The sequence below is a fragment of the Anopheles moucheti genome, chromosome 2 (genome assembly GCF_943734755.1).
Source record: "Anopheles moucheti chromosome 2, idAnoMoucSN_F20_07, whole genome shotgun sequence".
Taxonomy (NCBI): Eukaryota; Metazoa; Arthropoda; class Insecta; order Diptera; family Culicidae; genus Anopheles; species Anopheles moucheti.
Window position 1 is genome coordinate 76,898,433 of NC_069140.1, and position 24,844 is coordinate 76,923,276.

Sequence of the window (24,844 nt, forward strand, 5' to 3'; positions counted from 1 at the left end):
AAAAAGACAATGCAAGAGTAAGTTAAGATGCAAAACGAACCAACCGGAGAAGCGGCTTGGTTTTACCAAAACCATTAGTAACTAATAACATACTGCCCACTCAGAGGATATCCCAGAAGGATCCTCCCTGGGCAGAAAGCAATCGGAATGGTTAGAGAATTGTTTAGCAGTATATTTATATAGTGGGTAGTTGTGAAGTGAAAGCTACTAGGATTTACGAATTATATGCCCGGACCGGTGGGGTGAGCAGCAGCCGAAATAAAAGGACAATGTTGCGTGATAAAGGATGGACTTGTGAAACACGAAGCGTGAACAATGAAGAAAGAAAACCGTTCGTTTCGCTAATGAAGCAGTTTGCGGATTTATTTACAGCTTCAACTTGTGCTGGTAAGCATTGTGGCCTCAATACAATGTTCAATTACACGGTGGGCCGGTACATTTACGGCGCTTTACGATACGCGGTGGGCAAAGTTGTCCACCATTGCGCGGATGCGTTACAACCGATCGAACACGCTCCGAACGGCCCGTACCGCATGTAACCGAGCAGGGTGACCATTCCGACCAGTCGGATAGTACACAGTCGACGGGAAGTGCCTCGAACGGATCCGCTGTAGTGCTGGTGCGCTCGGTAGCAACGTCCAACCGTGGCTTGCTGCACGTGTTCATGCAGTCATCCGCCGTGAGGAAATTGTTCCGGTTGCCTCGACACCCGCCGTAGTAGAACGGTACGCAGGTACCTTGGATGGAGTCGTACGCGTAGCGCTGATATCGACCACGGCATATGCCCTGTTCTGGGGGCTGTGAGCAGATCTCCTTGGCGGTGAACGTGTCGTACAGACAGTCCGCTTTTTCCGTGCATGGACGCTGTTGGTTTAGCTCGATGCGATTCTGGCAGCGTGCATGTTCTTCCGGCACCAGCAGTAACAGGCGGGTACGAATCTGTACGCCCTTGCCGCACGTCGCACTGCATGGACTCCAATCGCTCCAGGCGGTTACCGGACAGAGTGGATCCGGTGCTTCCATGTCGGTGATGGAACAGTCCGGACGCATACACTTTTCTTTTTCCACTGCAAGAGAAAGAGATCCGGAACATGAAAAGATCCTGATGGGAATTTTGAATGGTTGTTTCCATAAGTTGAAATTATTGAAGATCTGCAACGCTAAACAAACCGGCAATATCTTCAATAGAATCGCCCCCGAAGTTGCTACATTTTTTACTGAGCACTTGAAGAAATAATACACGACTTTAAGACTATGAAAAGGATTGAAGGACTACTACTGCTGCAGTTGCAACAGAACAGTTTTGAAACATTTGCTATTAAAGTCTGACAGGACACTGAAACCTGAAGACATTGCCACGACATTGACAAGTCTGAAGTGACCAAATGGATTGCACATTTGGAAAAGCTTTAGTTCTATATCCAGTAAGTTGTGAGAAGGACACGGCATATTTCAAAGAATTCTTGTGAGATCCGAGATTCATGATTGCTGGAAGAATCAGCGGCAGCAAAGGATTACAGTTCTTTAGATCCCCTAGGTACCCTAGGAATTCTATAGATTTTACGATTGTTTTCGCCATTTTAAGGATATTCTGAGCTCCTATCATAAGGTTTCAGGCGCAAGGCTTGAGGCCACGTAGAAGAGGAGTGTGCAATTCTGGTAAGTGGACTTAATATAGGAAAGTCTTTTTTTAAGAACCTAATCTTAGATGGAGATACTGTCGTAGTTAAATAATATGACTCCCGGAGATTTCCTGGAATTCTTTACGAAACTGACCTGATGACAGGCTGCAGGAGTTGTCCAGGCTTCATTATTGTGAAACAGGGAAGAGTTGCTCAGATCTTCTAAGTATTTCCAGCAATTGTTCGCAGCATTACTTACCGACACTGATGTGGGGACACTTTTTGCGGCCCATATGCTCAACAAATGTGCGCGTGCGCATCGTTACGCCGATGCCACAGCTAGCAGAACACTCAGACCACTCGCTCCAGCGCGTCGTCCGACAAACACCAACACCTTCGCCCGCCTCGTCCACACTGGCTGCCAGCTGTCCCACATCTTCCGCACTTGCTGCATCCTCGCCGCCGGTCTCCTCACCACACTCTACCACCTCGGCGACACACATCTCCTTCGCGATCAACTGTCTGTTGCAGCGGGCACCGGCCGCCACATCCGGCTGCAGGTATTCGCGTGTGCGCATCCGTATACCCTTGCCGCACGTCACGGAACACGGTGTCCAGTCGGTGTAGACGGTGGTCACGCATTGCGGCCGTGTTTCTTCCTCCGTGTTCTCCGCCAGCTCCAAGACCTGCGCTTGCAGGAACTGCTCATCACAGCTGCGGGCAATCACGCGATCCCGGCGCAGGTAGAGTCGCGCTAGTGGCGTCATCTCCGTCGACTGTGGATTGTAGAACGGTGCTCGAGGGTCCTCCGGGTAGAGTGTGGTGATACGGTGCATACGTTCGCGCGGCTGTGTTTCCGCATTCGCCGACATGTAGCTGATGCCACTGTCCGTACCAGCGTCCCACGGATGCAGATCGATGTCGAGCGCCTCGGTCCAGGTACAATCGGACCGGCAGAGATCTAACCCGCTCACACCGACGACCCAGTCGGGCGAGGGACCGAACATGGATGCGAGCGAAATCTTGTGATGCTTCCGGTCGACCCGGAAATTCGAGGTAGTGTTAGCGTTCACGCGCGGATACCACAACCCGGCCGCCTTGATGAGCGTGCGGAGACGCGATCCCTTCGCCCGCAGTTCCTGTTCCAGCAGGCGCACCGAACCCCACTCGGCCAGCATGCGGAACCCATCGGTCGCAATGTGCTGCTCGCCCCAGAAGGAAAAGTTCGTATCGTGCGATGCACCGATCACGTCCGAGAAGTGTGTCAACCAGATCGCGAACGGATAATCCTTCGGGTGCGTCTCGTTCGACCAGATGCCTTCAAAGGTAAACTGCAGATACCATTTGAGATTGCTGATAAGCTAACATACCGTCGGAACTAAATCTACTTACACTGTACTTTGCTTCGTCGCAGGCACAACATTCCCCTCTCTGCAGGCGCGGTACCGGTTGATGTTCGCACAGTACCTTCGTCAGTGCGCCATCGTCGGCAAACCACTGCTGTTCGCTTTCGTACACCATGGCGGAGATGCTGACGCAACCGGAACCTGCCGCCGGTGCAACCCACATCACCTGCACCTCCGTCTTCGGGAAGTCGTCCGCCTGCGTTACCGTGTTCACGCACTCGTCGTGGAACTTTGTCAGTGCGTCACTGAACAGCTGGAATCGGCCGACCCGTCGGGGACCGGCGATGTACGTCTTGCCGCCGTTGCGTGCATGGGCAACCAGTGTGAAGTGAGTAAATTGCTGCAGTTTGGCGTGCGTTCGCGATCCGACAATAAATACTGGTACCGCGCAAATGGGACAGAGTACAAATCGTGAGAAGTGTTTAGTGATCGGTGAAGTTGTTAACTAATTTGAAGAGCAATCCGGAGAATCGGATAAATGTGCAGTGCTTCAACGGAAAGGTGTTAAAAATTAAGTTCTCTATATACATTCAAAATTTCAATAGTAAACGTGAAGTGTGTGCCGTGTGCCTCAACAATGCTGAGTGATGCTGAGACGAATACAGAGTTTTGCAGGTATGTATTACATTCTTTACTTCTAACTATTAAGTGTTTCAACTTTTGTCGGTCTAGAACTTCCTCAAAACGCCTTTAATAATTGGTCATTGTATGATCATGTAGGGGTTTTGAGACATTGAGTCTTTCGACATGCGTCTCTCAGTCTGACGATCATCGGAATTCTTTTGTGTGTCTAATCGTGCCCAGCCTTTAGTTTGTTCATCGTTAACTTCATTTCGAAATTGCGACTTGTTGTTAAAGGGTGTTTTACATAGCGGAAAATAATAGTAATTGAATCTTTTAGAATATAGTTGGTCAGCTGTTGAAAATAACATCGGCCGACTATTTAAAAGTCACAAAAATCAGGGATGCTTTTAAGCATTTGTTATCACTTTTTTATAATTCAGTTTGAATGATAACAATTTCTTATTGTTGGGCGTAAAGTGATTAGAGCGTGACCCCTTCCGGTATCCCACAGGAAGAACAAAGATGGCAGTCATATCTGGAGAGTTGAAGTTGCTTAAGGAATAACCTAACCGCATATGTTGGAAGTGACACGACCTATTAGGGACAGTAATTGAGCTGCAATTTTCTGTCTCGTGAATTTGAATTTGGTGAAGGAAGGAATGCAAATGTGTCCTAACAACCGGCACATTGACATGGGAGATATCCCAAATTGCTATGTACGATGTCGGACTCACAGACATCGGCACTATTCAATAGCCGTATTTTGGCTCCAATTGGGAAAGTTCCGACGGACAGAGGGTTTCGAAGGTCACAACCGCTTCGGGATTTTGATCTGCTGCAGAAGCCCTCTTACTCTGTCGCCGACGTTTGTCAATCCTTTCCGGCCTTTCTGGAGGCCGTGATGTCATCAATCCATCTCAGTTTCTTCCGGATATCACACCCAGGACATGACCAGAATACCGGAGCCTGACGAGTCTAATCCACTGTACGACAGAGAGTTCGTCTCAGCTCACAGGGTACAGGGTTCGTACAGCTCAAAGGGTTCGTCTTGTGACTACTCCATTGTGCTTTCACACATACGGAGCCAAAAATCTCAAAAGCGGTTAGGAGGGGTTCGTAAGTTTTGGACAAAGTCCATGTCTCAGAGCCGTATGCGAGTACTGGAACTATATAGGTTCTATATAATCACAGCTTCGTTCATCACGACAGGTATTTTGAGAGGAGACGTTTTCTCGAACTGTAGAATGATCAGTTGGCAGCCTTCACCTTAGCGCGTCTCTCAACAACAATGCTTTTGTCGATGCTGACCTATGACCCTGATCATAGGGAAAATTTGGGGCGATTTCAACGATGTTCTCATCTCTCTGTACGTCACCCCTGCGTAAGTTAGGGTTTGTAAGCAGGGCCCCTGTTGGAGCCATCATCAACTTGGTATTTACCTCGTTAACCTTCAATCCGAGGATTGCAGATCCGATTCGAGAATTCCTTCGGATTTCTGTGAGAATCTCTGTGATACTTGATGGCAGGGTGAGTGGCCCTGCGCTCAAACCCTCAAGTACCTCTAGAGGATCTCGTGACAGCTTGATTTTGCGTCTGAATGTCCCCCCGGTGTTCAGGTAGCCCAGAAACCTGGATTCTTCAAATTTTGCCATGCGCCATCTTCCGCCCAAGTCCAATCCCTTGAGCTCATTTGCCCAAGCTTGGAGATATGTTGACACATGTTACCACTCTACACGATTCCGTGGGACCTTCAAGAAAGCTCGTGTTCTACCACATGCAAAGATTCTTTAATATAGAATTTTTACAACAAAGTCCGCCGAACAAAGTAGACGAGCTAGGTGACGAATTCTAGCCACAATACTTCACTTTTGGGCATCTACACAGACGAGGGAATATTTGCAAAGTCTTTGGAAATTCAAAATCGATCGTTATATTTAAAGATTCGAGACAGATTCGCCCCAGCAGTTCCGTTTAACTATTTTAATTTGCTTTATGTTGCACAGGGTACCTCATAATAGCACTACACATGAACTAAACTGACCTGAACTGAACTAAAAAACCACAACCTAAACTTTAACCTCACAATTCCATCGAGGCGATCGCGCTCATTCGATCGTACTCTCGGGCACGTTGTTGTGCTGAAGGAAATTATCAGCGATGAGCTAGTTCCTCGCAGTGACGTCCACTACACCAAACCACTCAACATAGCGTGCGTGAACGTTTCATCAACCGTAATTAGAACACATTGCCAACGGCACCACGATGATGAAATGCATTTCTTATGCGATTTGTTTCCTGCTTTTCGTTCCACTACTTACGGTTGTAAATCTTTCCCGGTTCGTATCCTTTCGGTTCGTCCCGGATGGCCAGACGGTAACCATTGTCACCCGGTTGTTTCGCCGTGGTGATGGTTTTGCCTTCGACGGTCGGGACTTTGCTGCAACTTTCGGATGTGGCCACAAGCACCAGTAACACTAGCACGATGGAAGGGAAAACGATCGATCGTAGAGACGATCGTCCCCGGTTGGAGGGAACCATGCTGCCGCAAGAGACAGATCTTTCGTCTTCTCGCTTATCAGCCACTGCCACGACGAAGGTAGTTCACTTCCCCCGTCCCGTGTACACTCTCGGATGTGTTATTGTTTTCACTGATTTAATGCACTGATTACAGCGAGGATGAGGACGGGCGACGATCTTCGCTTGTGAGCGCACGGGCAGCTGATTAGCGACTGAGCTACGGATCGGTCCGTTCGACTGTTTCCCTTTGTGTACCGTGCTTCGTATTATCAGCTAGTAAGCGTGTAACGTATGCTTTACCATTGAGATGCTCATGTTGATGCTCTTCTCCGCTGCGCTGGAACATCATCTTCCAATCAGCTCCACCCCGATCGGTGTACGATCGGCAGTGTCTGGGAATAGAAACAAAAGTTCTCTCAACCACATATTAAAACGTACAAATGGAATTTCTTTTTTGCAAATATTTTGGTATATTTTATGTTCACCTCAAAAAACTCGTTCATCTCGAACATCTCTCACAATTTCACAACTTAATTACTGTACCAAACAGAAACGAAAGTAAACGAGTTCCCTTTCTTTACTTTCTGACTCGAAATTTGAAACAACACAGAGTTACAATTCCATATTGATAGGGCAACCTAAAACCTTAAATGCATAAAGTAAAACAATTACTCATTCAAGTGCAAGTACATGCGTGTGGTTCTGAGATTCCTGTGTGTGTGTGTGTTTTTGTAATTATTCTTTACTAATCCCTAGCTAATCCTGTTCCAAAAACAAAAAAGTAGTTCTTGTTCTCGTGCCGTGATAGTTCAAGGTATGGCATTACCCAGCAAGAAGACTTTTTTCCGAAGATCGCTCGATGCACGATTTGGGAGCGCTTAGACGACGCAGGATGCAATAGAGTATTATCACAAAATTATGTTTGCCTTTGCACCGGAATGTGCTTTGGCCGTACGCACCGTCTTCCGTTGCTGTTGACTAGAGATCGATGGAAGCGGTGGAATGTAAAATGAGTTCATTAATCGAATCACACAGCTTATTTGAAGATGTCTCCTTTTCGCATTCATTGCAACAAAGGGTGTTGTTGGATTGTAATGGCCGCCATGCGGTTGGGAAGATTCATTCTCCTTTAATTAAAATCTAAAAAAAGAAAACTCCCAAACTTATGCTAACGGACAGCATAAGTCGTTTCTTCGCTTTTTTTTTGGATATCCTCCAAAACCGGCTCCATTCCATCTGGTTGAGTTGCAGTGTAATGAGGTCCTGAGATGTACAGGCATCCTTGTTTTTCGTTCCAATTCCTTGCATACTTAAAACGTTAGTATCGGTTGCTCCCGGTGGTCTAAGAGATCTGTTTACGGGGGAAAAAACGGAAACGAATTTGTTTAACAAACAATCCTCTTTACTTGGAGTTCCCCGTAAAACTGCTTACCTTTCGCTATGCTCCACCACGGCAATGTGACGTATGTGAGAAAGGCGTTCAATGGCGTCGACTGTTGGCGGCGGTTCTCCTTCCAGAAGTGAAACGTTTGCGTAAACCCTTTCGTTGTCCACAGCGGATTATATGCGCCATCATCAAGCTCTAAAATTGTACGAAAAAAAAAGCTGGTGTTAAACAATTGTGGACAATTCTTCCTTCGAAACTAGACACAACATCGTAAAACAAAGCACACCCGAGGGGAAGAAAAACATTTTGAAAATGGAAAAGTAGACACAAAAATACAAAACCTTTTTCACCGTGATGGTTTCGCTTCGGGTGGTAATCGCACAGATAGTAGATGTTAGTGCCATCCGGTGTGCGACGACTCGGGATCGTATTCACGATCGTCGTTGACGGTGGTGCGACAGTTCCTGCCGGTACGGTCCCTTCCCGCTCGCTGCCCAGTATTGTTGGCCGCGCGTAAAAGCTGTTGTAGCTCGGTTTCTTCACCTTCGGCAGCGTGGAACATTCCTTCTTGGCACGCAGTTCTTTCAGTGCGGCCCAAATGGCACGATTGCTTAGTTCGCTCTCTTCCGTCGTTTCGCCATCGTCCGTGGGTTCGGTTGTGGTGCTCTCGTCTGGATTGCCGTTAATGTCCCGCTCCGTCGCATTTCTGTCCAATGGAGTTGCTTTTTCTTCTGGCTTTATTACTGCTGGCTGGGCCGGTGGCGTTTCAGCGGCATTCTTTCCATCCGTTACGCTCGTTTTACGTCCATCGGAGGCGATGGTGGCCTTCGTTTTCTTATCGTCCTTTTTAGACACCACCACCGCTGGAGTGGCAGAAGACGACTTGCTGCGCCGATAGATCAGTGAAAAGCGTCCACTGCCGATCGTCGAAGATCCATTCCCCGAAGTACGCCCGTTTGAGGTTCGTCGTTCACGATGCTCCTTGATGTTGGCCACCGTTACCGAAGTCGTTAGCTGCTTTTCCCCACCGTGGTTCCCATTCCCGTTCGACGTGCCATTGTTCCGTTCGGCCGGAAATTCTTCGCGACCATTCACGCGTATGCGCTGCTTGGGATCAATCAGTGCCGGTGCCGATGGTTCACTGTTCGCAGTTAGTAGATCTCCACCACCACCGTTTAGCGAGACGGCATCGTCCGCTATTTCGTACTCTTCGGTCGCTTCGGTTGCTTCGGTCGCGGCCGACGGTGGCGCGGATCGTCTATTCAGGCCGGTGTTGTTGTTAAGCGCATTGGTCGCCTTCGCTTTGCCGTTCGATTTGTGACCCAGTGCAGTGTCGGATTGTTCCGACGCACTGTTACCGGCGTTGCTACGCTTCGACCGGAACACGGGAGTACTGAGACGCTTTTTCGGGCTTTGCGTTGCCTTGGAACCATTTTCACGCCGTTTTACCGCGCTGAGTGCGTCCGTCGGTGGTTTCTTCTTGGTGGTGGTGGCTTTGTCAGCGGCTGCGGAACCGGTACGGACTTTGGCACCGCCCGCAAACTCCAGCTCACTTTCCACGATCAGAACGTTGCGGTGCTTCATGAGCGGCGAACGGCCCTTTGACACCGTCGCCAGACAGGCCGGGGAGTCGTGCAGCTCGAGCGCTTCGAGCCGGTGGCGTTCCGTTTCGGTGGCGGGTGTGTCTTCCGGTTCGTTACCACCGCACGACGGACAGGGCGTGTACATTTCCGACATCTGGACCGAGTCGGCATCGGACCAGCGCTTTTTCGGTGCGCGAAAGCAACTGCAGCATCCCGTCTTGGTTGTCGCAGCAGCGGTAGGTGCACCTGCCGTTGCGGAGGGTGTGGACGTTCCCGCTAGTGGATCACCACCACCCTTGGTTTCGCCGGTGGACGTTTTCACGAACGCACACCGATCGGTGGCCAGGTTGGTAGATGCACACTGCCCGACCGGTGACGATCGTCTCGTGCCCAAGACGGTGGTGGCGGACGAGGAAGCAGGACGATCTGGGGGGTGGGGGGGTTTGCATTTTGTTTTTGGCGGACGAGTTCCAAAAATGTCCCCACGAAAAAAATTGGCCACGGGAAATAACACGCGTTTTTTCATGTGTGTGTGTGTATATATAAAAGAGAAAGATAAATAGAGAGAGAGAGAGAAAGAGAGAAAAATTATAAGAAAAAATCAACAAGGATGGTTAAAGATTTAGGATATCCGGAAACGTGTTTCCAGCATTTGGTTCACTATTTCATTCTTGACTACTACGGCATTATTAACATTAGGCTAGGAGGTTTTTTTTTAACGATTTCAGCAAGTTAAGATAGATTAGAGATAGGGCGGCACTACTTTTAAGAGGGCGACGGCGAAGGATGAAGGATGAGATAGAGAGAGAGAGGATCGATTGACTAACAAAATGAAATACAATTCACACACCGAGGAGGGATAAAATAGGGTGACGTACGTGGAACGGCTGGAAGGAAGGGATGGAATCAAAACAGGATAAAGGATAATTTAAAGGATGATTTTTTCTCTTTTTTTCCCGAAATTTTGAGGTTAAAGCGATCGTCCTGCTTCCCCACCGGTTATGGTTAAAGATAGAAGTGTTAATGTTCAAGGTGCAAAGCCATCAGCAGCCTACACACGCGCGCGCACACACACAGATATATACAGAATGATTCTTGTTTTGATCTGTTTTGGGGGCGAATTTCGCTTTGCCTATAGTTATAATACGAATGCGTAAAGCAATAGAACGGTTGCGGTTAGAAGTACGTTTAGTAAACAAACATGCGACATGCACACCGGAAGAGGGACACGGATAGTTTTAGTAGTGAAAATGTACTTGATGAAGAATTTTGAACAAACTAGCATGATTCTTGGACGAGTCACCCGTGGTACGAGTGTTTGTGAGTGTGTGTTCTCTTCGATCGATCGACAAGTCCAAGAACCACGCACAGTTTGAATATGAAACCGGGAGCACAACGGTTAAAACAAATGAACAAACATCGAACGTGTTTTGCATCAGTCGGCAAGCGTTCCAGCTTATGATCTCGTGAGCGGGAATGATGAACGGTGCTCTAGTGTGCAAACATCTTACCGTCACGCAAATCTCCCGCCTCGATCTCGGACACCTCGTTCGCTAGACAGTCCAGTCCCTCGTTTTCGGAGCGTGCCTTCGAACCGCCGTAAGATGAGCCGGGATCGCCCGGGTTTTTCGTGCGCCAACCGTAACGGCTAAAGTTGTTCAAATTCGCGCTTGGATCGCTGAGCCGTCGCTGGTGTCGATAGTTGTAGTACTCCTCACAGTCTTCCTCCCATTCCGAGTCCCACATATCAGTGGCACAGAACCTGGTCGTGGGGGAGGGGAAAAAAACAAACGTGTGTGAGAGGTATAAGATCGGGAACCGTTGCATTGTAGCTGCTGAGTACCATACCCTGGCTCACTGGTGGGTGTTTCGACACCCGAACCCTTCGGTTTGGTAACCGCCATCTCCGCGTGTCCCTTGCCCTGTGGACCCTTCATACGCACAAACTCGCACCGTGTCTGTGGGCCACCGGTACTAAACAATCCAAAGGACATCCGTTGTGCGACCTTCGAGCCGAGACTGGATTGCTACGGTTTGGAACAAGAAAAAAGCTCAAATTAGCACAGGATATTAGAAGGTGGCCAAACGATCTCACTTACCCTTGCGTCGTACACCTTCTTTAGCGCATCGTAACGAATCGAGCCGAGAAAGATAACGCCCTGCACGCTTCCGTCCCGATCGGTAGCTACCAGCTCGACACACACCATCTCACCGTCGCGCACCAAAATGTCGTGAAACACCTCGTCGAAGTTGTCCACCATGAAGCAGATGTGCGGATAGGTGATCTCCTCGCTGTCACCCTTGGTGTCCATCTTTCGACGGCTGGGCGACGCGTACACCTTCTGCGAGTGGCGCCGCAACACCTGCAGCTCCTTCGGCGAGGTCCGCGTGCAGATGGCGAGTGTGAGCGTGTAGTTAAACTGGTGGATCACCAGGTTGAGGTAAACCGTTTCCTCCCAGTCGACGTCCGGGTCACCGATCGGCAGTTTGCGCGAGTCCTTCCGGAAGACCTCGATTTCCGTCTCGTACCGGGGCATGGCACGGGACGAACCCTTGATGTGCTTTTTGCGCACGAAAAATAGCAGATCGTCGCAGTCGATGCTGTGCTCCGGTTCCGACTGGAAGAGAAAGTGTCGCACGAACAGGTCCGTCCAGTAGGTAGTGCCCTGCAGGACGACGAATCCACCATCTAGGAAGGAATAGAGAATAGCATGAAGATTAGAAGAACAAGGAATATTTTCTATTGGAATCTTGATATTATGTGAGGCTTCTATATCAAGTGTTCTGAGTGCTCATATCCCTTAATCTGACCAATAGACCAGAACACACACAAGAAGCAGTTTGCTAATGTAACAGGACCTCTTCTGTTAGTTTAAAGATCATCGGAACCTTAATCTTGATAATTTTGTTTTGTAAATCCGACATTAACAATTGACTATTCAGCTGCAGTTCGAGATATTCACCTTTTGACGGAGTTTTTGTTAATAATTGAACGATCATAAAGCTAGTCAAGGTTTAATGATTTTTAATAGTATTTTATAGTAAAGAAGCCTTGGGGAAGCTTAATGAAGCTTTCATTTATTCAATTCAAATATTCATTCCGAACAATGCATCTGAATCATATTCTCGAAACACAAATTATTGATAAATCAAACATATCACACTTCATCTAAATAGTAAACCGTTTATTCCAATCGCTGTAAATTTAGCTAGTACCTTGGTATTATTCTTGAAAGTATCTCATAGTCTATCTGGTCGCTTAAAATATACTATTTACCTTATTGTAATGGAGCTGCGGGTTGTTTTTGAGACTTTTATATTTTAGCAGACGTAACCCAACTTGGTGTCGAGTTCTCATATATGGATCAATAACAATCACATTTTTTGGAATCACATTTAAAGAGTTTCGCTTAAACATTATCTTCGTCTAACGTCTCGAAATTACAGTCGAGAGATCGACATGATAAGCGGAGCGTTTCGGCAATCATGGTAATAATGTTTTGGTTGCTATTATAACACGCACAATTAGTCCAATCGATATCTTCGAAAGCCATTTTAAATGTACTCTTGACCGTTACATATATCATATCAGAAAATGTTTTAAAGCCACTTTTTCAAGCAGTAAATCATAAAGGAAAAAAATTGGTAAGGGTATCATTTCGGAATGAAGAATACATCTAGGTACAGGAACTAGCTAATTTTAAACATTAGTCAATTGGCCACCTTTTCACCTTGTCTGGATGATCCGATGAATTGACGTCGGAAATTGTTACCAATTATTTAAGTTGCAAAGTCCAAAGGCAGTTTTGTGGATGGTAACTACAATAGCACAATATATTCTACAGGAATCCGCTTTATATTAACTCTTTGGTTTGGAAAGCATGCTGCACGTGTCCTAAAACATTTGTCACCAACGAAAAGCAAAATGACTGACGTAAAACCCACGAAGGTTAAAGGTCATCTATCACATTGTGAAAGTACTGTTTTGAGGCATACTCGTTACACATTTAGAGACTACCTTTGATGGAAAACAAGAGCAAACAACTTTCTAATGTAAAAAAAAATAATTCTCAACGTCGAGAAAAAGTTTCGCAGATGCAAAATTTGTTCATTTTCATCCGGAGACTTGGGAAAAATCGTTTGCTTCTGGGAATAATCTTCAAAATGCCAACCTGCTGCTGTAAAAGGTCTACACAAAAAGCAGCATGGTGGAAACGAACGTACGAATCGTATACCTTTTTTGGGAAGCCAAGCACATGACATGTTCCGTTTCCGACATGTACTTCTTGAAATATTCTCGGGCATGATTAATGGTACTACCAAATCTGACACGCTGAGATATGACGCATTTCACTGATAAGACCTCGGGCGCACTTTAAGTACGCATTATGCATTTTAATAATGCACCAGAGCGAATGCATGAATCTGGCACAGGTTATCGCTCACACAGCTGTTATTCAAATCGGAATTCGCTATTTTTATCTATGTTGATTTGTGAAACACTGTATCGTATCTGTTTTGCTGTATGGAGACACATTCATCTCACGGTAGTGAGAAAAAAGTGCTTATTTCTGAATGTATGTCTTTGTATGAAAGTCAATCGACTCAAATTCGCTAGAGCGTGAAAAACAGTAAGCAAACAATGTGCTTCACATCCATCCATTAGCGAATAATCCGGTGGTGACGCTATTACATCAAACTCATCGTCGTGTGATTCTCTTCAAACCCGCTGTACAGTACAACGCACATCGAAGAATTCCCTATGAATCACGACGAAAGAAGAGGAGTAGAGCCGTGCGCGTTAAGTTAAAGCATACAAAACAGAAGCAGTTGGATAATGAAATTCAAGACAAACCCGACAATAATATTTCTCGCATTCGTGATAATGAGATACAGCGCGACCACCCGTAGACGAGTGCGCTCTTCCGTTTCGAAGTTGATCAGGCAAAATTGCATTCCAAATTGGAATCGATACACGCGTCGAGGGGGGCCAATGTAATAACTCAAGCAGAAATAGCAAACCGGCAGGATGACGAGAAATGTCCTTTCTTACTATGGGCGACACAACGTTGTTTTTGTTGTTGACTGTCGGCTAAAGCGCGTCCTGACATTTCTGTGCGTACGTCGTCCTAGCAGGCTATCCTAGCAACCGTGTGTTAAGCAAGCAGAATAATGTGGTGGTGGGATCGTTTGTTGAAGCCATCATCCGTAGTGGTAGTAGCACGAGAAGTGCGCATATTCGCCCATTATCGTCGAATGAACTCATCAAAGTGGGCAAACGTTTGCAATGGTGTTCGGTTTTGGAAAAATCGATAATGACAGCAGGGAAGAGAGAAGACCTCCGTTTTAACGGGACCCCCCCTCGTGGGGCGTGTGAATATTTCGTATTGCATTCAAATCTGTTTGCTGAAATGGGTAATGGCAGAAGAATGTCAGGATCGTTACACAATTAGCCAACTAACCGTCTTTCAGCAGCTGCCGCATCTCCTTCGTACGCTGAAAGTTGATTTCCTCCAGCAGCAGCTGCAGGGCCGTTTGAGGTGATTTCAGCAGGGCCGAGGCCGTCCCACCGAGACCACCGGAACCTGCTGACATCGTGAAGGCTCGCCGTTGGTCGTCCAACGTTGCACGTTTTGGGACAGACTCTACGTTTTCACCAGCACTAATCAAAGCCTACTTGGCAATCACTTTTCACACGCGTCCACCGAGCACCGGATGTTGGTCTGTTCATCTACCACTGCTACAAACGTCCATCTTTTCTCACTTTACCGATCCGTTTCGATAGAGTCACGTAAGGATGCTTGAGCACTGATTGGAAGTTTTTTTTCTTCTTTGGCGACTTAACCTTTAACTTGAACTGCGCAAAGGTTCACCTTCGTAGGAACTGTGGATCTTTCCAAGCACACTGCCAAACTGAATTTTTGCTCGCTCTGGAAAACGCACCGACGGTCGTGTTTTGGTTCATCACACTTCGGGCGTCTGGCATTCGGTCGCAATTGCGCAATGGCTAGCCTCCCCGTACCATTCATACGAAATCGGTTGTCATTTTCAGGATATTTTGTGTGGTGCCGGAAGGATAGCGGCAATAGGAAACCGGAAAAATACACACACGGTACTGTGTAAAAAAACTTAGATGTACGTTTTCTGTCCGTTTCGGAGCCTGTTTACGATTGCTGCGATTGTGTGCATTTGTAAACAGTTGCCATTGACAGCTGTGCACCGTTACCAGGCGTTATATACGTTATGCATGTTAAGCAGGGTGTACACAATGCAACAGACTCATTGTGCGATTAGTGTAACTTTAGTTACTTAACTCCGGAGGTCCAGTGTAGCGAGTGAAATGTATAGGTGCAGGGCCAAGAGAGTTGACAAAATGCTGAAAAATTTGTCAAGTGACAAAATCAGCTTGTCAACTGCGAAAAACCACTATACCGTTGCCGCGCACACTATTGTTTTCAGATTTTCGATACCAAGAGAGCATGTTTTTCCGATACCAAGAGAGCATACCAAGAGGTGATACCTGCAGCGTGGAATAAATTTGCCCATCCCTATTGCATTGCATACTATCAAACCCGTGAGAGCGATCGCTAGTGTAAGGAAAATGGAAGAAACGGAAAGCATCCTTCATCGCGCTCAAACTTTCCGTCGGCTTGTACGAAATTCCATACAAACCAGCTGTTTTCAGATTCCCGATACCAGGAAAGCATCCACGGAAGAGGTAGCACCTTGTACAGCAATTTTGCTCGAAAACCACCGAAAAACTACTTCATAAACTACCAGTTTTTGAATGTATAATACCAGGAGAGCATCCACGGAAGTGGTAGCTCCTGGTACTACGCCGGAAGGTATGCAATCAACTTGCAATGCAATGAGCCGTAAGGTATGCAATGTTTATACACTAACTCTTCATACAAACCAGCTGTTTTCAGATTTCCGATACCAGGAGAGCATGTTTTTCAAGAGGTAACACCTGGTACCAGCCGAGTTCCATGATGTTGCACAACACATGTTGCGCAACATATGTTGCATAACATCTGACATGCAACATATGTCGCGCAACATATGTTGCGCAACACATGTTGCGCAACATCTTACATGCAACAACTTGGGATTGCAACTACCGGGAAGCGCGTGATTTGTGCTTGCTCGGCTGGTACTAGGTGTCACCTCTTGAAAAACATGCTCTCCTGGTATCGGAAATCTGAAAACAATAGTGTGCGCGGCAACGGTATAGTGGTTTTTCGTAGTTGAAGCTGAACTTGAAAAATGTATCAGCATTTTGTTAACTCCCGCGGCCTTGCACCTAAAGAAACAACAATTTCATATTTTTATTTTTTTGTGTAAATATTAAGAGATTTAAGGAATAATAAAATAAAATATAAGTTATAGTTTATTCAAAAATCAAGCTTATGTACTTTAAATGCAAAATAAAATATAATATTATAATTACTTTACTCAGCAACCCCACCCCGCTTTCGGAAGATAGACAACTGTTCAGATGCATAATTGATTAAAATTTATATAGATTTATTCGATTCTCTTCATTCCTATGGCATTTATAGATTAGATTCATGATACCTTACACATACTAGTAAGTAGATTGTTCGGTTTGTCTAACGTACATTGCAGACGTTTCACTATAATATTTACCACCTTTTGCCGATTCTATTACACTCTGACACCTGCTTTGAAACTGACTCTTTGACATTTACTGTTTTACTACCTTTAATTTACTGATGTAACATTTCCACGATGCTATAAATGTTCGTCTTTCATATAACTAATTAAGAGCATACCGTTGAACCAATGCTTGTACTTAAGTCTGTCAAGTTTGCTTACTGACGAGCTCGTATTTTATAGCATACACTTACACTTTTTAACCCTAGACCCCATTTGTACGCAACACGTAACATCGCGCATCTAGAGGTTTCTATCTACGTTGCTCTATCTTAAATAGCAATGACTAAAATGCACAATTAAGAGTTGCAAAATAATAAAAAAAAATCTGAATCGAAATGTTCAACATTTTTGTAAAGTTTGCGAGGATTGCACGCACAACTGAGTCTCATCTCACAAGGTGCAAAGCTTTTTACCTTCCATCAAATAAAGTTTGCAGAAAACAAAAAAAAACACATAACGAACAGAAAGGCTAGTTAACGTCAGCGGCTTATTTCATTTTACGTTTCTATTGTAATTAGCTTAGAATGTTCCAATTTCAGTTCGGAATAATCTGGCCTATTGTATTTCTTATGCGCTATCTCTGCCATAATTTCACGGCGAATCACTGAGTAGGATGCTGTTTGATATAGGAACAAATGGTATATTCCAGTACCATTCTTTTTTTTACCTTATACAACACTTTGCGCCCTAACAATTAATACTTAATCCATACAGATTCGCATTCGTTCGTCTGTGAGATGCTAGGTAGAAAAAAGGAAACAGTTTATACCTTGCACGATAGTGTGTGTTTTGGGCTTTGGGAATCTCAAATTTGCGTTTGAACATTGTTTGAGAATTTGTTCAACTAGGAGCCCGCATATAAGTCCCGAATAACCTCTTTTAGGTTTTATGGGGTTTTTGTCATTTCTCTCTTCTAAATACAACCGCATTCCATTTTGGAATAGTTTTGCTTCGTTTTGTGTTGTTGTTTAAATACGATATGGCGCACAGAGAACTGATGCTCAACATTATTTTCTAATGCTGAAATATCTAATGTGCTTTTGAAAGCGTTACACTAAAAAAAGGGTGGTTCTTCTCTACAGCATTAAATCTACGACATAAAATAGAGTAGTACAACACAAAAGCAGATACATAGAATATTTCACAATTTCACGCTACCACTAATCCCGTTGGCGGCTACTAGTTGCTAAATGGCAATAATAATAAACATAAGGAAACGGGGGCTACTCTCCTAATGTATATATAAACGCACAATCGCAGTTCGTTGCTTGCTTAACCAATATACCACAGGGGATGTTACATCCCCATTTAAGAAATCTTTCGATGATTGCTCTTCTTAAAAACTAGCCACATGCTGTTGTACCGGGGGCATTCCGCGGATCTCCATTCAGAATGGATAGTGTACATTGTCGGTCGGTACTTGCTCAGCAGTATCGACCAGTTCGTGTGGTCCCGCGCCAAACCCGCCATGTGCTACACCCTCGGTCCAGCTCTTCGGTAGCTTCTGCTCACAGCGCCTTCGATGAATTTTTAGCCCAGCAAACAGCTTGAATGTGGCACCGCACAGCGTGCATTGATATGGACGCTCGCTCGAGTGCAGCTTCCGGTGCGTGATCAGATTCGATGGATGCACGAAAGCGCTCGAGCAGAGATCACACTTGTAGCGCCGTTCGCCCGTGTGCGTGCGTATGTGTATGAGCAGATAGTCCTTTCGCTTGAAGCTTTTGTGACACTCGGTGCACTGGAACGGTCGATCCGTTTGCGGCACAAAGGCGATCGCTTCCTTGCGCTCGAAATGGCACAGCATATGCTTGTCGAGCGTGACCGAATCTTTGAACGTGATGGCACATATTTCACACTTTCTGAACGCACCGCGGGAAAGAAAGTTTGCGGCCAGTGAGGCCGAATCGCCGGATCCACCTACCTCGGCACCACTCTCGGACGAAGCCACATCCGTTTCGGTTTGGGCAACCGTTTCTCCTTCATCGCTTTCATCTGCCGGCGGTACACCGTGGTGAGCGGGTTCCTGTAGTGACGAGCCAGTTAAAGCACCGGTGTGCGAGGACGAAGAACAGGACTCATCGTTCCCACTGCTATCACCCGCCGGTTCCCCTTCAGCCGGTGCACCTTGGAGTACCGTGAGCGAATGTTTGCGCATGTGCGCCAACAGATTTAGCTCGCATTTAAACAGCTTGTTGCAGATGCGACAGCTGCGTACCTTGTTGGCCTGTTCATCGTCGGCGTGTGTCGCTTCGTGAACACGCTTCAGCTCCTCCGTGCGGAACATTTTGGAACACTTCGAGCAAGGATGCTCGGGAGGCGACGATGGTGCTACGGTTTCACTGTTCTCAGCGTCATGTGACTGTTCCGGACCGAGTGGAATGCGCCGTCTTTTGGCCTTGCGTGGTTTGGGCCCTTTAGAACCACCTCCGGATACTAGCGGGATGGGTCCGTCTGGTCCCATTAGCGCCAGCATTGGCATTGGGTCGGAGGAACATGGAGTAGTGGGGCTAGTGGTAGGAACTGCTTCAGAACCAACCATTACAGCTCCGTTGCCGCCCTTGACCTTAGCAGCACCATTGTGCAGTAGCATGTGAGCGTTCAGCTCGTCAAGGAAGTGGAATATTTTCATACAGTAGTCGCACCGGAACAGTATCACTGCCGAAGGGGACGATGATGCACTCGAGGACGAGGAGAACTGAAATTAAAAAAAAAAACAATAAGTAATATTAGTGAGCAATATAGGAATAATACAGCCACAATATTGTGTACTATTGTTTAGCATTTGTCCATAATCCCTTCAGTATTACACACCTCAGCGAGTCATTTTCCCCATTTTTCACCCATATTTACCCGCCTTCAAACGATCCGGTCTTCCCCCGGTTTTTTCTCACCTGTTTGCCGCCACCTTCACCATCATCATTGCCGTCCACTGTTTCCTCCATCGCTTGCTGCAACAGTTCACTGGGATCAAGCTCCAACGAATCATCGAGCGGTTCTTCCTTCACTTCTACCTCGTCTTGCTGTGCATGCATTTGCGCTCGTATTTCCCGCATTATTGCCACCGCATCCTGCTCCTTCCGCTCATTAACCGTCCCTAGGTCGGTCGGGTTTTCGCCCTCCACCATTTCAGTCTCGGTTGACGCAGCTTCGGTTTGGAACTGTTTTTCGAAAAGTTCCAACATCTGATGCGTACGATACAGCTCCGCGAGTTGCGCTTCCTCCACACTGCTGCTGTCGATTGATCGTCGTTCGCGGTCGTCCTCGTTGCGCTGTAGACGCGTGGTAGACACATCGTTTACCACCGCCATCGAGCTGGACAGTTCGCCATCTTCCAGTTCAATCTTAACGAAGCTAGCGGCATCGATCATCGGTTCGTCCGACTGCAAGTCTTGCATGTCCTGGTGCGTGGTACGGGCGTGTTCCTCCAGCAGATCGTAGCTGCCGAACGTGTCCGGACACAGCCGACAGTCAAACGATTCGAGCCGCCGGTGTGATCTCCGATGGTACTTGAGCGTCGAGGGAGAGATGAACGTCTTCAGACAGACGAGACAGGTGTACAAGTTATCGCCGGTGTGCGTACGCTGATGGATCTTCCAGTTTGAGCGATCGTTGAATTTCTTACCACAATACTCGCACGGGAATAGGTTCGTTTCGGTGTGCAAGTTCGTGTGCCGCCGGAGCGTGTAAGCGTTGCGGAACGTTCGATTACACACCGTACATTTGAACTTTCCACCGCTTTCGGTGCTGTGGCTACGCATTGCTTGCAGGCCAGCCATTTCCAGTGTTGTCAGTGCGAAGGCGCGTTCTTGCTCTAGCTGACGTTTTTTCTGCGTTACAAATTCGATCGAGGAGATAAGCGATGGTGCCGGTGTGTCGTGCGGTTGGGATGGAGCAGAGGACGACGATACGACATTCCCGCCGCTATTGGGAAGCAGTGCACCAGCGGTCTCCAGCGGACCATTCGATTCCAACATCAGATCCTGCAGTGGTCGCAATCCGAACGAAGACAACTGATTCAACGCTATTGCCATCATTTCGCTACTGCTATTACTATGTTTCTGTGCCTCCGGGATCGATGTGGTCGATGTTGCGGCCTGTTGTTCAGCGGCACTTCCGCCACTTTTCGCAATAGTCCTGCTTTGCTGCTCGGCCACAATGGGCACCGATTGATCGACTTCCTCCACAGCCACACGATCGTCGAGCAGGTTGTGCAGAAACGTATCGTTTTCGATGCATTTCTCTCGAAACTTGTAGAATTCATTCAGCTTCAGGTCACACACCGCACAGATGGCAGATGGGAAAATGTTCTTCAATTTAACCTACCGAAAAAGAGCGGATGGGAGGAAGTTCAATTATGAGCAGAATTTGGTGGCAGAGTAATAATATTGCTTACCTTTACTGTTGTGCAATCGAAAATTTTCTTCAGCAGCGCATCGTCGATTCCTCTTTCGTCCGAGAAAGCACGTGTCAGCTTTTGCTCCTTGGACAAACATAACCGGCATAGATTGCTCGAATCGCTAGCGTTATCGTATAGAAGAGGGAAGCAAATAGTATTAAAATTACGAATGTACAACTCTTCGTTGCTGACAGGAAAATTCCTGCCATATGCTTCAAGGGCTATTGAAAACAAGAGATTTCAACGGGATAGACAACGAACGTGCCCTGGGACAGGGCAATCGAAAGACTCTAAGTTGAAGGATCCAAAAGTATCTTTTATTATGGCGGTGTATCCTTATGGGTATTATGGGTATCGAAACGTTGAAGAAAGCATTTTTTCCATTGTAATAAGTGATGATAAATAGATCGGGTATGATCCAAGGCCTAAGAAAGTCCATACCACAGACCAATATTCTTTGGTAAAAGCTGTTAGTACGGTGAGATGATCAAGCCGAATTTATTAATTTTAGATTCAAATCTGCAACAACCGCACGGATTCGGATCCTTCAGGATGTTCGATCATAAATGTTCGACTGGATCGAAATCCAGTAGAAAGGGTTTTATGCAGGTATGCAGAGGGATATGAATTAGATTCGGAAGATCGAACGATCGAGAGTGAATTTTCTCATCACTACATCAAGGAATTAGTTACCTCGAGATGATCTTTCGCATCAATTCTACACATTGAAAACAAATATTGTGTGAAATATCTACCAGTGCCAACAATTTGTGTGTGCCATTAGAAACAAAATCACATCAGCGGAAAATTCCAACCGTTAGTCATGTTGTGTCCAACTGGGGGAAAATAAACATCTTCTTTGTTGTGAGCTGTGTGTGGTTGATAATGCTGTTTCCATACGCGATTTGTGATCTTCCAACGCTGTATAAACAACAGCAGAGGGAAAACAATAACCAGCGCGATGTTTTAAATTAGCCGGTTCCGCGCGCACTACTTTAGTAAGCCAACTCACCCATACAGATACCGTCAAACGGCATCCAGCTCGCATTACAATGTCATTTTTCTTGTTCATTTTCTGTTGATCGCAGCAGAAACAAACTGTGCAGCAAGGTCAACAGTGGCTGCCAGACGACGGACGCACATTTTGCACCACCACCATACCGCATTTGGTGCGCATTTGCTAGCGCGTAATGTAATGCTGCGGAAAGCCGGTGCCCAAATGATACGCGACTTCACGTCACTAATACAAACGTGCCGGTGCCCACCTTGGCCATGTGCTTTGTGAAGGAAGCGAAGTTTTAAAACAAAGCGGAATTAATGTGACAACAAAAAAGACCTCTATTGCTTTTGTGTTTTATCCCGCCCTTGAACCTATCGATGAATAGTGGTTTTAGAAAAACTATGTTTAAAAAAAAGGGAATTAGAAAGAACCCAGAATCTGTAGTAAATGGCTTTAATTGATTAAATTAGAAAAGAATCAAACAAAACTTTTATTTACTATAACATAAATAATAGCAAACAATAAACAAATATAAAAAAAACATAAATATAACAATCATAAACTTCACAAAAATAATAAAAAAAGGAATTTTTGAACAGTAATGTAATGAAATTTTCCAAATTGTATAATCAGCTATATAAATTTTTATCCCCACTGTAATGATACGTTGTTATTCAATGTAACCACGCACCACTGTAAGGATCCAACAAAAGAAACCCAACAAACAACACACAAAGATTGAACAATATTTAGATTAGATTGAACCTGTTATGGTTGACTAAAAACAAGAAAAAAGAGAAAAAAAAAGAATTCGAAACAATCAACTAAACAAACAAAACTTGCAGTCCATAATCGTTTCAATATTAGCCAATAGTAAACAAATCCCTAGCAATATATGATGAACTCGCAATGGTAATGATTCCAACCCATCAACAACATCCCACCCTTCCATCAACACGTACTCGCACACATGCACATCTACCTATACCAGCACGACAGAACAACAAACATGCCTACTGTGTTTTGTTCTTTTTATAGTAGGCTAAATTGCGTTCTATTGACGTACATTGTTTCTTTCAACCCTTGTTGTGGTTAAAACACGCACTCACAAGCAATTCGCTTTGTTCGTAATAATCGGCCCCCGGAAGCAACAGTCCGTACAAAGGATAATTTGAAACAATATGTATGATACAGCAACGCAGCAGAAATTTTACACACACCGAAAATGGAGACACGCAGCAACAGCAACAACGGACGATGTTGCTTTGCATTTTGCGCAAACACTTTATCAATACACCAACACACCGATTCGAGGCTTGTTCGCTCACACTCCCTTGTACGGATTATGCCGTGTCCTGCTCAATCAACAATGTAACCCCTGTCCCACCCGCTTTCCTTAATTACACTCACCTTTTCACAACCTCCATCAGTGACTTTTTCAAACACTCCTCATCGCGGTTTATCACCGTACTCGATGGAATTTCCTTCACCATTTTCTTCGTATTTTAATTTTCCTTCGCACTGCAACACACTAAGGAACATTAACACCACCCCTGCGAATGATTCCAAATGAATCCTTTCTGACCAACAACGAATGGCACAACAAAAACCATCTAGGGCACTGTTTTGATGTCTCACACATACATCTACGTAACGCACCTACGCACCGTAATGTCGTTTTGTTGAGCGGCGACGACGACGTCGACGGCTCCCTTATGTATATTCCAAGATTTGTTGCGTTTTGTAAACTATTTATATGTTTTCGTTTTGTTTGATGCGATTCTTTTCGAATACCGGGCGGAAGAAAAGCATATATTCCGCTTCTGTGCAGACCAAATGGTTTCTTTTCCAGGCACACTTGTTTAACAGGAGCGCGTTGGTGGTATGATTAGCTCCCTGCACTGCTTGGCTGATTGAATGCGTATGCGCCTTTGTTGGGACATTAAATTGGGGCACTTTTGATTCACCTTCTCCATTGCTCACTCCCGAAATGTAATCCACTGGCCGGAAAACTGTTTTGCACGGTAAAATTGTTAATTTTCCACCAGATTCCCGCTGTAAACAATAGAGCACGATTATTCACCCTTATTCATTGACAGTTCTGCTACTCAAAGTCACCATGGTCGGGCGGTTGGTCATTTATGGTCAATAGCAGTTGTTCAATAAAAAAATGTTTTTATTTCATACAAAAACAAACGGTTTTTAATAGTTTTCTGCTCTATTAATACTAGTGCACAGTGAATTATAATTTTGTTTAAACAATCTGCTGGGTATGTTAATATCTCGGTTTGATGACCTGGACCCAATCGGAACTGATTCTGAACCGTACAAGCGCTTCGAACCGATCAAGTAGGTCCAGTATGTACAAAAAAGGAAAAGCGAATCTCCAATGTATTAAGCTCTCGTATATCATAAACTCCTTGCGTGGAACTTTGAAATTCGTTGTCACTTTAATCAGAAAAACTATGCAGCTATTTATTATTATCATATACCAGAATCGATGCACGTACTGAACTATTGATCCTAACTCTACCTGATTCCTAAGCGAACTGCTCCTATGGAATGCGGGCAGCTGTGGATCAAAGTTGTTAATGCTTTATTGCTCCTACTGATCCTACTTTAACCTATGAGTTAAAGGTTATGAGATATGTGGGTCGAACTGCATTTCTTTCTTTCATTTCATTTC

At 45.6% G+C, this 24,844-nt stretch overlaps 3 protein-coding genes across 4 annotated transcripts; all 3 read right to left on the reverse strand.

Annotated features, from left to right (window-relative positions):
* Window positions 1-362: 362 nt before the first annotated feature.
* LOC128310823 (spondin-1) lies at window positions 363-6,206 on the reverse strand. The gene is made up of 4 exons (XM_053047547.1): window positions 5,911-6,206; window positions 3,015-3,406; window positions 1,882-2,953; window positions 363-1,067 (listed from the first exon to the last, which is right to left on the reverse strand). Exons 1-4 carry the CDS (start codon window positions 6,128-6,130, stop codon window positions 415-417), a joined length of 2,337 nt encoding a protein of 778 aa, XP_052903507.1. The 5' UTR covers window positions 6,131-6,206; the 3' UTR covers window positions 363-414.
* A 518-nt stretch (window positions 6,207-6,724) lies between these two features.
* Window positions 6,725-15,246, reverse strand: LOC128309449 (uncharacterized protein KIAA0930 homolog). Of its 2 annotated transcripts, XM_053045844.1 has the most exons (7): window positions 14,542-15,246; window positions 11,179-11,768; window positions 10,928-11,106; window positions 10,591-10,841; window positions 7,838-9,505; window positions 7,542-7,691; window positions 6,725-7,460 (listed from the first exon to the last, which is right to left on the reverse strand). In XM_053045844.1, the coding sequence occupies exons 1-7, from the start codon at window positions 14,672-14,674 to the stop codon at window positions 7,420-7,422; spliced, it is 3,012 nt and encodes a 1,003-aa protein (XP_052901804.1). In that variant the 5' UTR covers window positions 14,675-15,246; the 3' UTR covers window positions 6,725-7,419. The 2 variants fall into 2 exon arrangements, with proteins under 2 accessions (XP_052901804.1, XP_052901805.1); XM_053045845.1 differs by lacking the exon at window positions 7,838-9,505.
* A 1,640-nt stretch (window positions 15,247-16,886) lies between these two features.
* Window positions 16,887-23,785, reverse strand: LOC128309801 (zinc finger protein 585A-like). The gene is made up of 4 exons (XM_053046276.1): window positions 23,569-23,785; window positions 21,156-21,279; window positions 19,654-21,081; window positions 16,887-19,457 (listed from the first exon to the last, which is right to left on the reverse strand). Exons 1-4 carry the CDS (start codon window positions 23,649-23,651, stop codon window positions 18,147-18,149), a joined length of 2,946 nt encoding a protein of 981 aa, XP_052902236.1. The 5' UTR covers window positions 23,652-23,785; the 3' UTR covers window positions 16,887-18,146.
* Window positions 23,786-24,844: the final 1,059 nt, after the last annotated feature.